The 16,291-nt window shown below is 46.9% G+C and overlaps 1 protein-coding gene across 1 annotated transcript in view; it reads right to left on the bottom strand.

The window, feature by feature from the left end:
• NANS (N-acetylneuraminate synthase) overlaps positions 1-16,291 on the bottom strand; it is a 50,314-nt gene that overhangs the window by 25,367 nt on the left and 8,656 nt on the right. Inside the window, exons 2-3 of the mRNA XM_088460096.1 lie at positions 12,682-12,897; positions 3,977-4,076 (exon numbers count right to left, since the gene is read on the bottom strand). Of these exons, the coding sequence (XP_088316222.1) occupies positions 3,977-4,076; positions 12,682-12,897 (316 nt within the window). The remainder of the gene's footprint in view (positions 1-3,976; positions 4,077-12,681; positions 12,898-16,291) is intronic.

Genomic DNA, 16,291 nt, shown 5'->3' with positions numbered 1-16,291 from the left:
TTATCTTCTAGAGGTGTTAGATAAATGGGTTGGTATGAAGTACCGGCAGTTGGGATGCCAGCTGTCAAAAGACAGACAGCGGCATCCCAATTCTCAGTATCCCGGACAGGGGCAACGCAAGTATGCCAACTCTCCCCCCAACCCTCTGTTCCTGCATCCTAACCCCACCCCCCCAGCACCCTAACCCTCCCCCCTTTCTGCCTAAGCCTAACCCCCACCTCCCCGCAGCCTATCCCTAACCACTCCCTGTGGTGCCTAAACCTAACCCTCCCCCAATCGCGGCTAACACCTAACCTAGCCCAGTTATACTTACGTTCAAGATGCCGGCTGTCAGGATTGCGGCGTCGGCATCTGAACTGGCATCGGGATTCCAGCACTGGTGTTTTGTCCCAGGTCGGGATTCTGGCGCCGGGATTTCAACAGCCGCCATCCCGGCTGTAGGTGTAATAACTACATCCCATGTTAATGACAAATAGAATCTGACAGGTTGCTATGAGCAACTACTCCAGTTCTAAAAATCATAATCCATATTTTAGTAAATATACCCTCAAGAGTCTTTTCTGTGTCTGACTTAAACTTATTAGAAATTTTTCATACAATAAAACACAGCATTCGTTGAGGAATTGGAATCGAGGGGATTATAAGAAAAGCTGGGACATGAATCGTGTTGACAGGCCAGATTGGCATAAAAATATTCTTAGGAAGCAGGCAGTGTGCCCATGAAACACGTTACTACAGTTTATGCATACCCTATTCTAAAGAGCCGAATGCGATATGACCATCCTATTCGGATGAGCTGTACGTGACACGAGGACCACTCTGTGTTAAATTCAAGTCAAAGACACAAATAAGACTTCAATTGTTATTACCTGCGCCTTAAAGATTTATTGCCAACAAACTGTTTGAGAGGTTTTTGGAATCCTCTTCCTTTTGGGCAGCAAACACTAAAGATTGAGTGGGTGCGAATCAATCCCTTCCAAGTCTTTCAAAATTATATGCCTTATTAGACTACCAAATAAATCCTTTATATTTTATACACTTCACTTAAAGTATATATATAAAAAAAAAAAAAAAGGAAGTATTCTTATTTCAAAGAGACTTTTATTATGAATACCTATATGTAGAATCCAGCTTTTTACTGAAATAATGCCACAGCAAGAATCCTAAAAGTATTTCTTGGTGGTGGTTAAGAAAAAAAACAAACACGTGAAACCCAGACAAATAAAAACATAGAATTTGATGGCAGATCAGAACCACTTGCCCCATCTAGTCTACCATTTCTTACCTATTGATAACCTCAACCCTATGTGCGCCTCAGTTTTTAATAAGGATATTATGCCTATCCCAAGCATGTTTACATTGCTCTTCTGTCTTAGAGCACATATCCACTACATGATAAATTGGACGATCTAAACGATAACATTTTTATTCATCGTCCGCAATATCGTGCAGTGGATATGCCGTCAACAACCAGCGATGCGCGTTCCCGCTGGTTGTCGACGACATCTATCGCCCGTACTTGCAAAGCAACCTGAAGATATCGTCAGGTTCTGCAAAAGAGGGGATGAGGGAGGGTGACATCACTAAATGATATATCGCTCAGTGCGGGTGCTCAATGTCGTTAATGACATTGAGCAAATTTCTGTCGGGGAAACACTATACGATATTGCTTGTGGAGCATATTATCTAGTGGATACACGCTTTTAGCCTCTACCACCTCTGATGGGAGGCTATTCCACTACACTCTAAGTTCAAATTCTTTCTATTTCATTAAATATAAATAACTTTGTTGCCCGTTTTGGGTAGACTGCCTTTGCTAATTAATGCTAATTTCTTCTAAAAATAAAACATAAAAGTGCAGCTGATGTGGCTACTGCACAGAGAAGTGTAGTGTGTACGGACTGCATGATATGTTGTCCGTCGCATCTGCCGTTGGCTGGGTACACAGGTCGTCTAATGGGTACCCAGCTAAACTCATCAATATGACAGTTTAAGTGTGTGCATGGCCCAATGGCAGCTTCTGCTGAAGCTAAAATGGAGGATCTGGGTGGATATGGATACTTTTTGCCAAGTTTGGATTGCTAGAGTAAATGCCTGGGCATACAGACCATAGATGGAGACAGGTCATAGGTGCTTGGTGTTGGAGCGAAAACTCAGTTTTTGCGATGTTTTCGCACCAATGACGTCATTTTCGGAAGTTTTGGTTTTACACCGTATTCAATTTTAAAGACTTTTCGCAGGTTCGAAAAGGCTTTGAAAAAAAACGGGGATAACTTTTCACCACTGAATAGGTGGCGAAAAAAAAGGCAGAATTGGGGTTTAGAGGTGCAGGCTTAAAAAAAAATAAAAAATTGCCTGCACCCCTGGGAATGACATTTTAAAAATAACTGTCAAAAAGTTACAAAAAAAAAAAATAGGGACACCCCAAAAAATTTAAAAATTGGGGTGAAAAACACAAAAATGGGGAAAAAAAAAGTGTTTAAAAATAGGTTCCGGGCTATTCTGCAAGTATGCGGCAGGTGTATTCTAGAATAGGATATTAGCGGCAGGTGCATAGTTGCAGAATTTTTTAAAACTTACTTTAGGGACATAAAAATATGCTAGTACCCATTTTCATGTACCCCAAATTTGATGGGACCACTTAAAAAAACGCAAAAAATAACCTAAGTGCTCTTCTGAAACACTTCTTCAATGTCGGGAAAAAACACCTGCTGCATCTATTTAAATCCCCGACTTTCATTTGCAGGCTAAAACGGGGGTACCCATAGTGATCCCCCATGTTTTTACAACTTTAGGGGGGTCCTACAATTTATTCCAGGAAAAATTTATTTTTTTTACGCAGATCCCACTTCGCAACTTCCCGTTTTCGTAGGTTGCATATTAAATACGGGGATAAAGCGGGCGCGCACCCGATACTTTATCCCAGAAAATTCTCCGATGTGGAGCGAAAAGTCCAGCACGGACTTTTCGCTCCCATATTGAATACCCCTCTTAGTAGGGGTCAAAAGGTTCTCAGAAAACCTAAAGCTGCATCCAACGACAATGCTACCCACATAATTCATAACCTTTATTTTACATAGTGGCAACATAACACTGCAACTGTGTAATCATTCACATTAACCACTTGCCAAGCTGGGCTTTCACTGACTCGATCGCATTCCAAAGCACCCCCAAAATTTATAAATTTTCGATTATTATTAAATCACATAAACAATACTCATTTAAACCAGATTCAGTATAATAGTAACAGATCTGCATATCATCCAATTAGGTAAATAGCTATTTAAACCTAATTCAATATAATTTTATTAACAAATCTGCATATTTATGAATAAAATTATACTGAATTAGGTTTAAATAGCTTTTACCTAATTTGATAAAAAAAAATAAAAAAAAAAAAAAGAATATATCTATCTATCTATATACACACTTTATTTTTTTAAATATTAGCCAGTTAATAGATTCATCAAAGGCCCAGAGGAGCTTGCAGTCTAGATTTTGTATTCCATAAACATTAGCCGCCAACAGCTTGAACACAAGTGAAAAAAAGAATTAAATATTAGTAGAAAGCATCCCCGATGGTGCCTCAGGAGATACCCGAAGAAGAAGAAATGGCAGAATTAAACATTGAGCCAAAATGTGTACTGCATTTATTATGATTTAATTTTTATTATAATTCTTTATTTTGGTTGTTTACAAACAAACAGTAAATAAAAACAATCACACAATGAAAATATAAGTATCAAAATGTCAACTATTTTACAGAAAGGTCATATTTAATGAGTTCAACTACAAAGAACATGAAAATCGAACATGTAAGACATGAATCTCTACATTTGCCAGAGGCTATGTGGATGTGTGGGGCAGAACTAGCAAAAAATGGAATGGATTTTGAGATTTAATTTTAAAGATCGGTCTTGCAGATGTAAGCATCACAGTGGGGCGTATGCATATATGTTAAAATAAATTTACCAACCTTTCTGGGCAGTCTTTTTTATATAAGGCAGATTATTAGTGTCTCCTGACCCAACTTTGAAGAAAGGAACGGCAATTCCATGCAGAAACTCTACTGCCATCTGAAAATGGAAATTACGGGAAAAAAAAAAGTGAAAAGTGAATACAACTTAAACTGGATTAGAAATATAAATATATCTCTCTCCCCTAAAAATGTGTATATATCAATGGAGTACCCAAATCATTTTTGTAGGTTGAATGGCAAAGTCCTTAGTGGATACAAATAATTTCTCACTGGCCGATCACAGTATATTCAGCAATACACTCTACAGTACTGGTATTCCTGTCATGCTGCGCTTCCACTGCACTCTATCCTTTCTAACATTCTAATTGTAGTATACAGGCTACCAATAGGTGAAATATATTCAGAAGTCATGGTCTGAAATACTACTGCTATGTAGATACTATACACCTAGCCTCAATACGCTATGCAGCGCAAGCGAGTCGCGAGATCCCATGCAACTCGTGCCTAGTAATCTTTTCGGCAACAAATAAGCAGATTAAATTGATATGCGACATTTGCATATCTGTGTGCAACGGAGTCTGTATACTAAGCACAACAGACCTTGGTGTGAAAACAGCCATGGCTGCTGCATCGTAGCCCTTTGTATAAACTCAGTTGCACATAGCTATACAAGTGTTGCATATCAAATTAATCGGTGCATTCTCGTAAAGCAGCTTGTCGCATCAGTTTGAGAAATGTATTTTATGGAAAAAAAACATGCATGGCGCAAGTAGAGTCAGACTAGACCTAACGCGCCAAGATGGGCTGCTTGGCGCAACTGCAGCAATAGTGTATTAGGTCACATCTGTATGAAGCACCCAATACCAATCCTTAATTAATATTTAGAGTAGCACCATTTACCTGTGGTTTAATCCTGCTAAATAACAAGACTGCAGCAGGGTTCCAAATTGCCACAATGTGCAGGATTTGGGGTGTTTTACTTGATAGTGGCTTGACAAATATCAGTTCGCTATATTATTTCATATTGGTGCCTTTTGATTTTCGCCTCCTACTCTTTAAAGTTTACCAATCTACTGTAATCTGTTTACTCATTATGTTGATCTAGTATTATGCGCATCATCAGTGCTGATGCGCAAAGATTGAGGTCTCGAGAAAGGTCTACTTGACGACTGAAAGGTCAACTAAGCGCCTGATTAAAAAATGGATGCATTTAGCACTGCACCTTTGTACGTAGCAGCTGTGCTAAAATATGCAAAAGCTGCAGGAGGAGTCTTGGAGTTAAGAGACGCCCACTGCCGGTTCTGCGATCCGCAGCTGTGGGATGTCTGGTTAAATCACGCACCTGGGCCTGTGAAGTGCAACCACTGGAACGCCCAGAAAAAGTAGCCAACATGTCCCCAGTAATGCTTCCAGTCGCCACCCCCCAAAAAACAGCTGTATGTCAATCAAGCTGCAGCATTTGGGGCACTGCGAGCAACATGACAGCCCCAGATCTACACATGCACAGATCAAAAACACTGCAGAAGTACATAAACCAGACGTTTACGCACATCTCTGAAGTAGGACCTTCGATTATCATGATTATGGTGCATAAAATATGAGATATGGTAAGAACTTACCCTTGTTATCTCTATTTCTACGAAGTCCATAGGGTTCCACAGGATACCTTGGGTATAGGTGTGACGTCAGTCATCGGGCACCAAAGAGTTAAGCTTTCAGCCTCCCAGGATGCACTAGGTCCCCCTCCTATACCCCGCCCCCGAGCCAAGGCATCTCAGTTAGTTACCAAGCCATAGGCCGGAGGAGGAGAAGGAAGAGAGAGAACAAAGATCTGGACACATACAAGAATCACATTCTCACCAGAGGGAGACAGAAAACCGGTGACCAGAGCAAAGCCCATCTGCAGCACAGGTGCGACAGGGCGGGAGTCCTGTGGAACCCTATGGACTTCGTAGAAATAGAGATAACAAGGGTAAGTTCTTACCATATCTCATATTTTCTACTTCAGGGTCCATAGGGTATCCACAGGATACCTTGGGGATGTCCCAAAGCAGTATCCTTTAAGGGTGGGGACGCTCCTGTGCAGAAAGCAGAATCCGCCGCCCGAAGGAAGCATCCTGAGAGGCGAAGGTGTCAAGCCTGTAATACCTCACGAAGGTATGGACAGTGGACCACGTAGCAGCCTTGCAGATCTGGACTGCAGAGGCACCACGTCAAGCTGCCCACGAAGGACCCACAGACCTAGTGGAATGAGCCTTCACAGAAGGAGGAACCGGCAGGCCTTCATGAAGATAAGCTTCAGAAATAGCTATACGGATCCAGGCTGCCAAAGTTTGCTTTGAAGCAGGCCAACCCTTTTTACGGAAGCCATAGAGGACAAACAAAGCGTCCGACTTCCTAAACGAAGAAGTGCGGTCAACATAAGTCCTTAAGGCCCGCACAACATCCAAAGAGGCCTCACCCACGGAAAGACCCGGTGAGTTAAAGGCCGGAACAACAATTTCCTCGTTAACATGAAACTGGGAAACAACTTTGGGAAGAAACTCGGGCCGAGTGCGGAGCACTGCCCTGTTCCCATGAAAAACCAAGAAAGGGGGTCTACAAGAAAGAGCCCCTAACTCAGAAACACGTCTGGCTGAAGCAATAGCCAGAAGGAAAACAGTCTTAGCTGTTAGCCATTTAAGATCCATTGAGCTCAGTGGTTTAAACGGCGGTCCTTGGAGAGCCCTCAGGACCACAGCCAAATCCCAAAGCGCCACAGGTGGAACAAAGGGCGGCTGAATGCGGAGAACACCTTGCATAAAGGTGCGCACATCCGGGATTGTAGCAATCCTACGGTGAAACCAGACAGACAGGGCCGAAACCTGTACCTTCAAAGAAGCAAGGCGAAGCCCATGATCTAGTCCCGCTTGTAGGAAGGCAAGAATCCGAGACAGACGAAACTCCCGCGGTGCATAACCTCTCGGTCGACACCACTGGAAGAACGTATGCCACACGCGATGGTATATCCTCGCGGAAGACGGTTTCCGAGCTCGCAACATGGTACGCACCACAGAGCTGGAAAACCCCCGGGACCTCAGCATGGCCCTCAACAGCCACGCCGTCAAAGACAGCCGAGTCAGGTCCGGGTGAAGACAAGGACCCTGAGACAGAAGGTCCGGTCGTAGCGGCAACCGCAGAGGACTGACCACGGACAGACCCTGAAGGTCTGGAGAACCAGTGCCGTCTGGGCCATGCGGGAGCTATCAACAGGAGCGTCCCTCCTTCCTGTTTGAATTTCCGGATTACCCGTGGAAGAAGGGAGACCGGAGGGAACAAGTATGCGAACCGGAACGTCCACCGGACGGACAGAGCATCCACCAGAGACGCCCCTTCGTCTCTTGTGCGAGACCCGTACACCGGCAACTTGTTGTTGTGCCGGGACGCCATGAGGTCGATCTCTGGAAGACCCCACCTGTCCACCAGCAGTTGAAAAACGTCCGGGTGCAGGGACCATTCCCCCGGATGAACGTCCTGGCGACTTAGAAAGTCCGCCTCCCAATTTAGCACTCCCGGGATGAAGACCGCTGATATGGCCGGAAGATTGCGCTCCGCCCAAACCAGGATCCGAGAGACCTCTACGAGAGCCGCCCGACTGCGGGTTCCTCCTTGCCTGTTTATGTAGGCCACGGTGGTAGCGTTGTCCGACTGGACCTGTACCGGGTGACCCTGGAGAAACCGATGTGCCTGCTGGAGAGCATTGAAGACCGCACGGATTTCCAAGATATTTATGGGAAGCTCCGCTTCTGTCGGCGTCCACCTGCCCTGGAACAAGTGTGGACCCAAAACCGCTCCCCAGCCCCGAAGACTAGCGTCCGTTGTCAACAGGACCCAATTTGGAACCCAGAACGGACGTCCCTTGTTGAGGTGGGTCGTCTGTAACCACCAAGCAAGGGACAGGCGAACCTCCGGGGTGAGCACAATCGTCTGGCACTTCAGAGACTGAGGCAGCCCGTTCCACTTGGACTGGATCAGGTGCTGCAGAGGTCTGGAGTGAAACTGGGCGTATTCCACCATGTCGAACACCGACACCATGGAGCCTAGTAACCTCATCGCCGAGTGTAGGGACACCCGGCGGCTGTGCAGACAACTGCGCACCCTTGACTGTAAAGCAGAGATCTTGTCCTCCATCACGAAGATCCTTTGCTGTCCCGAGTCCAATAAGGCTCCAAGATGCAGAATCCTCCGAGACAGGATTAGAGTGGACTTCTGCCAGTTGATTAGCCAGCCGTGCCGTTGCAGCAGTGCAATGGTCAGGTCCAAGTGGCGTAACAGGAGCTCTGGAGATCCTGCCACCAATAACAGGTCGTCCAAATACGGCAACATGCGGACTTCCTGCAGCCGCAGAGAAGACGCCATGACCGCCATCACCTTGGTGAAAACCCGTGGTGCTGTCGCCAGGCCAAAAGGTAACGCCCGAAACTTGAAGTGGTCGCTGCGGATTGCAAACCTGAGGAACTGTTGATGGCGCAAAAGAATAGGGACATGCAGGTAAGCGTCCTGTATGTCCAATGACACCATGTAGTCCCCAGGTTCCAGCGCTAGAATGATGGACCGTAGGGTCTCCATCCGAAACTTTGGTACCCGCAAAGACCTGTTGAGTGCTTTGAGGTTGAGAATCGGACGATACGACCCATTGGGTTTCTGTACCAAAAAAAGATTTGAATAGAAACCCTGGCCCCTCTGGGAGAATGGAACAGGCACTATAACTCCAGCCTGGAGCATAGTGTGCAATACCTTCCGCAGCTCCGCAGCCTTGTTCCGGTCTGATGGTAGACCCGTGGTGAAGAATCGAGCCGGGGGTCTGTGCCGGAAGGAGAGGGCGTACCCGTGGGAGACCACCTCCAGAACCCAAGTGTCTATCGTAGTGGTCGACCAACACTGGGCGAACTGCAGCAGGCGGCCTCCCACCCTGGGATCCCCCAAAGGGAGGCGCGGACCGTCAGGCCGCAGGCTTGTCATCTGGCTTGGGGGCCGGACGTCTGGTACTCCATGTCTGCTTCCGGGGCTTGACCGATTTCTTAGGGCCAGCCTGTCGAGGAAACGACTGTGGTTTGGGCCTGCCCTGGGCCCTAGATGACCGAAAGGACGATGGTCCAGAACCAGAAGGAGCAGCGGCCGATAAGCCGATTTGGCTGCCGCCAGCGTGGCCACAATCTTATCCAGATCCGGACTGAAGAGAACTTCTCCGGTAAACGGCAACGCCTCCAGACCCTTTTTGGAATCTGCGTCCGCCTTCCAGGATCGCAGCCACAAGGTGCGACGAGCAGCTACCGCTGCTGAAGAAATCCTAGACACCAGAGTACTAATGTCTAGGGCCGCCTCGTTGATGTAAGTGGCCGAATCACGGAGATTGCCAATCAACTCCGCCTATTCGGCCGGACAGTCGGAATCAAAAGAAGCCTCTAATGAATCCGCCCAGCGCTCCATCGCTCTGGCAACCCAGCAAATGGCCATAGCCGGCCGTGCTGCCCCCCCCGCAAGGGAATAAGCGGACTTCAGGCAGATCTCCACCTTGCGGTCCGTAGCATCCTTAAAGGAGGACATGGATGGCATCGGCAATGTGGCACTACGGACAAGACGGGTCACATGAGAATCCACCTGTGGAGGGGATTCCCACTTTGCAAAATAATTATCCGCGAACGGATAAGCCACCGCCAAGCGTCTCTGCGGCTGGTATCTTTTGCCAGGCTGTTTCCACGCCTCCTCTAAATGGTCCACCAACTGACCCGAAAGAGGAAAGACTGTGGCATCGCCCTTCACATCTTTGAAAAAGGCATACTTAGATTTAGCCGCTGGGGGAACTTCGTCCTCAATCACCAAGGCTGTGCAGACCGCCCGAATAAGTCCCGGAATATATACTTTGGACTTAGCATCAGCGTCCTTAGCATGGAGAGGTTCCTGATCGTAAGGATCCAGAATCTCCCCATCATCAGACGTCCCCTTGTCATCCTCATAAGGAGCCGACAGACGCCACCGGCCGTTTATGTGGCCGCATCACAGACTCCCCTTGCAACACATCCGACAAGTGCTGTACACAACTCGTCAGGGAGTTAACCCACGCTGGCTCCTGAGAAACCGGGAGCGGGGAAATAGGGAGACTGTGGGGTACCACCAATTGTCGTGGGAAACCCTGCATGGGTGACGACACCACTGACTGCTGGGACAAACCCATCGGTGTAAACGCGGGCTGCGGAGCTAACTGGCCCACTAAGGCTGTAAGCGCTTGAGCGAAACAAGCCCAGGGCGGCTCCTGTACCGGTGCAGTAACTGTAAGAGGCCGCGCCATAGACAAACACTGCCGGCAGAGGCCCTCCGCGCTACCCTCCCCCTCCGCTAACGGTACTTTACATGTAGTACACTGTAGCCGGTGGGGAAAATCACTTTCAGACATGATGGCACCACGTATGTGACCCCTCTCACCAATTATATATTTAAGAGGTGAGAGACCACCCTGCAGCACCGCACCGCAAGGGCTTAGCAGAAAAAAAAGGTACAGTATAAAGCTGACAGTTTAGAAAAAAAGTTACAGGCAGCAGCGCTAGCACAGTCACATACAATGCAGAGAAATAACAATTCCTGCACTAACAGCGCTGATCACTCAACTACAGACACAGGGCCTGGTAGGACACAGCGCTGCATACACAGACCTGACCACAGCGGAGGAGAGGTATGCGGGGGGACCCAGACCACGATGCTTCCAATGCAGGCTTCCAGCAGCGTTCACCATGCTTCAGAAAAGATGGCCACCGAGGAGCAGAGAGAAGGCTGGCCTGGGGGAGGAGTGCTGACACAGGGCCAGTCAGCACAGTGCAGAGAGGGCTGTGTGCAGCGGGGGAGGCGCCGGCTGTGAGACAGGGAAGGCGCACTCCCCTGGCATGCATTTAACCCCTGGGACGCCGCAGCGCTACCGCTCTGCTGCGGTCCGCTGTCCCAGGGGGTAGTGGAAGCGCAGGTTGGTCGCCTGGCTCCACGCTGCAGCCAGTCCCCAGGGAGCCCCCTGCCTGGGGACTTAGGACCATGTGATCAGCGGGGACCCCCCGCGGGACCCCGCTGCTTACCTCTGTCCCCCTTGAATCCGGCCATGGTCCGGAACATCTGGGGTCACCGCTAGCTGTGACCCCAGATGTCCACCAGCATCCCCGGATCAGTACCGGCGTTCTGGTACCGGCGGGGTGTAGGGAAGACAGCATGGACGTCAGGACTGTCTGTCCATGCTGTTCATCCAGATGTGCAGCCACAGCTGCATGAAGAAAAAGCTTCAGGGGCTCTTCTAAGCCTCCCTCTAGCAGGTGCCTCCGACTACGGCCGGGCACCAAATGAAACTGAGATGCCTTGGCTCGGGGGCGGGGTATAGGAGGGGGACCAAAGCTTAACTCTTTGGTGCCCGATGACTGACGTCACACCTATACCCAAGGTATCCTGTGGATACCCTATGGACCCTGAAGTAGAAAAATTTGTTTCTACTTTTAAATCAAGAGGGCCTTCGGTTTCTCTTTACATGGAGTAGTGCAATGATTACTCTAAAGAGCCATTTTGATTTAGCACCCCAGCAAGTCACTAATTGTGTGCATGCACTGCATTTGGAAGATTTATTATGTTTTATAATGGTCATACAACATTACTAAAGATTATTTATTTAGTCCCAAGTGCCAAAGCCTTTGAATTCATACAAGCACAGTAGGAGTGCAAAAAGAAGAAATAAGATTAAAAAAAAAAAGCTTCCAAATTGCTTCTTAATTAACAAAATGTGAAGCATTATAGTAACAATTAAAAAAAAAAAATCTTTTTATCTCTTTCTAAACATATTATCAATCTATAGGGTATATACACATCACAGGGGTGAATAAAGTCAACCCCACGTATAAAGCAATTGGGGCAAATGTAATAGGGTGAGAGTTTAGAAAATGTGAGAGGTTAGCAGTAATCTCTCACACTTTTTAAACTTGGCCAATGTAATAGAGTCAGAGAACACATGCAAACTCACATGTTTTTATTAGACTCACATAACTCTCACGATTTAAACTCTCATCCAGATGTTTCCCATTTTGAAGATAAAGCTCGACTAATGTGAGAGCTTACTGCTAAACTCTCACATTTTAGAAACTCTCACCCTATTACATGTGGTCCATTGTGTTCTTCAGCTAAACCCTGAAGTAAGATAACCTGAAATATATTCCCCTTTACGTAGCACATGAACATCTATGTGTAGTTGGTGATGTTTTATACATTAGCACAACAGTTACCACATAAGCACATGTGTTTTTTATTGCCATGTTCCTTTTATATAAATAAGTGCCTCTGGAAAATAAGTGGGTAGCAGCAACATAATCCTGATAATAGAGTTTGCACCATGGTACTTTTGAAAAGCTGAAGCAGCCACTACAAAACATAAGGAATCTCTGTACAAAATAAAAAAGTCTCCAAACCACCCTAATTTCAGTGGGACAGTCCTGAATTGCAGACCTCAAAAGGAGGCTGCCTTACAGAGAAATGGTTGGCGTTTCACATAGAAGTCGGCATACTAAGAGGATAAGAGTACGGTTTTGGGCATATCAGGGGCTATTATTTTTTCCCCGATTCTGCATGTCTCAATTATTAGCAATGTATTATTACCTGTACTGCCACTTCCAGTTCACATGAGTTATTTAGTGTAATCTTACCTCATCCATTCCAGAGGCTGTAAAGAAAATTCCTATTTCCTTTGCATACTTCTGCAACTCCCGATACTGATCATGACTGAACTCCAGGTGGCGCTTGTGCTCTCCGTATGTCTTACCCCAAGAATGAGGAGAGGTGTATGGTCTTTCTAAGGCTTTTTTGTTGAATTTGTGCTCTAGCTCACTTTTCTGGAACTTTGCACAATCTGCCCCACACTCCTGCAAGTATAAAACACATAGGGGTGAGCAATACATCAATGAAATTACTAATAAAATTATAATTTGTTTGCTTTGTAACAGATACATTGCGAAGTGTTAAGCCAGCCATAGATTGCACCATTAGTATTCATGATTTGGCGGATGGATGAGAGGAAGATCGAGTGCCCAATAATAAAGCTCCTCCATACACTGCAAGATGTATGGAAGTGATGTACAGTCAAAGCATGGAGTTGGCTAAATGTCACAGCAGTCTCAACATGTTATAAATACTGTTTAGCCGTCACAGATGTTTTAGAAAGTAAAGGCGAAGCTTCACTAGCAGATATTAATGAGCGATTGCACGATTACGACATCGTAATCGTGCAATCGCTCATTAATCGCGCACTATGTCGGAAACGACCAGCGATGCGCGCCCCCGGTGGCAGTTTCCAACATCAATCATCGGCTGAACATGCCGGTCAATCTGCCGATAACGACAGATTGACCATGTTCAGGGATGATGGAGAGTGCATACACTGAACTACATATCGTTCAGTGTAGGCACTACAGGGGAAGAGGAACGACTGTACGATTAAGATGTTGTAATCATTCCGTCTTTCCCTAGTTGCCTAGTGGATGTGCGGCTTTGCACTTCCAAAAAAAACAAACAAATAAATAATATTGCTGAAAGTTAAATAAATGGATAACCACGTTCTCTTGTCACATCGGCAACTACACTGTCATTTAGTTACAGCATTTATGGTAAAGCTGGTCAGTTGTTCAGGCCATGCACAAAGTGACGTGATAAGGGTTGGGTTACGCGCACTCCTTGGTGGTGTGTGGGGGGATATATGGGGGTGATGAAGGGAGGGAAGTGGGGGTCGTCAGTATGTGTGGTAACAGCTGTGTGCTGGTGAGGTGTAAAGAACACACGTTAGGCTGGATGAGTGAGTGAATTGGTAGATATTTATTTAGACCATCACCAGCATACCGACAAAACAGATGTAAGACCCCCCACCCTACTCCATCCCCACTGGCACACACCTTCACCAAACAGTTCACTGCACCGACACTAGCTAGACGACCCACACACATTCACCACACACTACACACCCCTGTAGCCACACACACCTTCCACCCCTGGTAACACCACAAAGCACAACCCACCATTACCAGAGACAATCAATTTATCCCAGACATTTAAGACTCACAATCCCTAAACCACCTCCCCACCAATCCACACAGACCAGCAACCCCGACCAACCCACCACAACAAAAGGAAAAACATCAACCCCACATCATCTATCACCCTAACAACACACATGCACCACTGCGCCTCACCAGTAATGAGTGGACCAAAAACAACAACCTATACACACACGCCCACCACGCAAATTCAACAGCACCCATGAACATAATCAGGACAGACATAGGGACCCACACACTGCACACAGCCTATGCTCCACACATAGGTACCACACAACCATATAGCAACAACAGATTCACCCATTCAAAACACAAACACACATCTACTCCACACCCACCTAGCCCACACAACTCATACCCATAATCACCCCCATGACCACCCAATCAACAACCACGTGATCCGCAAGATGCACCATAATCTCCCCACTTCTAGACGCCAGTCATTTTACTGACGCCGGGAGACAGGCATCCCGATCGAAGTGATGCCGGGCGCCGCTGCGGACAGCCGCAGGGGGGTTGGGGGGGGGGTTAGGGCTCCCGGGGGGACTTATGGTTAGGCACCCCCCGGGGGGACTTAGGTTTAGGCGGCGGGGGAAGGGGGGGGGTTAGGTGATGCTTACCTAGGGACGATCAGGATTCTCAGCAGTGTCGGGATTTGAACTCGTATGTATTCCCCATAACCGCCCCCGACCACTCCTCCCTAACACCACCCACTACCAGGACACCATTTAAATCACGTACCAACCATATAAAAACGACACCCATAGCCCTGTAAACAACCCCCCCCCCAGATCAACACAGCTTCATGACACATAAAGACGCCACAACAGCACGCTAACACAACACCATACACAGATACACGAGCTGGTTACCATGACTCCCCAGCAGCTACACACACCCCCTCACCTCCCTATTGGACACCCGCCATCCCCACCCACACCAGTCACTGCACCCGCTCCACACCACTCCCACACAAATCCTGATTGGCCCAGCAATTACACCTGACCAATCAACAACCAACCATTCCTGCTGATAAATACCCAGCCTCCACTCCAGCTCAGTAACTCCTTAAGAAAGGCCAACGGGCCGCAACACGTCAGAGACCTCCACACAGCTACCTTACCCACTTGAACTTGCACTCTGGGAAACTAACCGGAACAGACCTTAAGTCTTCTAACACTGCAGCACCTACCCGCCCGCAAGCACCAGGTGTTTCTGTTACAGGATAGTTCATTGGACAATTTCAAATGGACACAAACAGCCTCCAACCGCCCTGTATGTCCTCTTTCCCGCTGCATGCTAATCTAAGCTGCTAACATTACAGAGTACATTTTAATGTTTTAACTCTCTATAGTCCATAGTTTGCAGACGCATGTTCCGATCTTCTCACCGATGATACCGGAAATCTGTGGAGACACAGTGGATCAGTACAACACCAAACACGGTCTGCTTACCATGTACTAAACCTTAGATATCAAATAACCTTTATTACACAACATTAATAATTACTGATTAAACCTTGAATATTACATAAAAGGTTCCCAAGTATTAAAGTGTAAGTGTGCAGCGTGTAAGTATTGGGGAATTGGGAAAAGACGCTAGTTAGCGTTGTGAGACTATATGTTTTGTAGAGTACATTATGGTGCGTGTTTTGCAGGGATAATTATTTTATAAGTTTTAGTGACTGTCTGTATTTACATGGTGAGGACTTTTAACTTCTTTCCATTGCGTGGGAATCGCACGACGCTAAATAATAGCATCGCCGTATGTACTTGTAATGGCGAGTTTCACTAAAATGGCGCTGGGCGACCAGTCGCAAAATGGCGTCTCATTGCCATTCGCAAAATGGCGTAGCGTAGATCTAATTTTAAACAGATCCTGTCTCAGCCAATTATCCGGCTTCGACAACATCTATGAGCATACACTTCTGCGCTCCCTCATGTAAACGCATTCAGTGTTCTCCCCAGAAAATTTTGGCTGCAGGGTGGCTGCCTTCGTGCAAAAAGGGGGGTAGCTTTACATGAAGGGGGCATGGCCACACAATAACACCAATTCACATTAAACCCACACAATATGGCCCCTTTATTGCCCAATATGTACACGGTATGCCCCCTTATTGTACGTTATGCCCACACAGTATGGCCCCTTATTGCACACTATGCCTGGCCTGGGTGTTGGGAGGGGGCAAGGGTAGATAGCTAGTGCAGTA

Source organism: Taudactylus pleione, unplaced genomic scaffold (genome assembly GCF_031769625.1).
Source record: "Taudactylus pleione unplaced genomic scaffold, aTauple2 ptg000967l, whole genome shotgun sequence".
Lineage (NCBI taxonomy): Eukaryota > Metazoa > Chordata > Amphibia > Anura > Myobatrachidae > Taudactylus > Taudactylus pleione.
The sequence above is the reverse complement of the archived record's forward strand: the minus strand, read 5'-3'. Positions and strand labels throughout refer to the sequence as shown.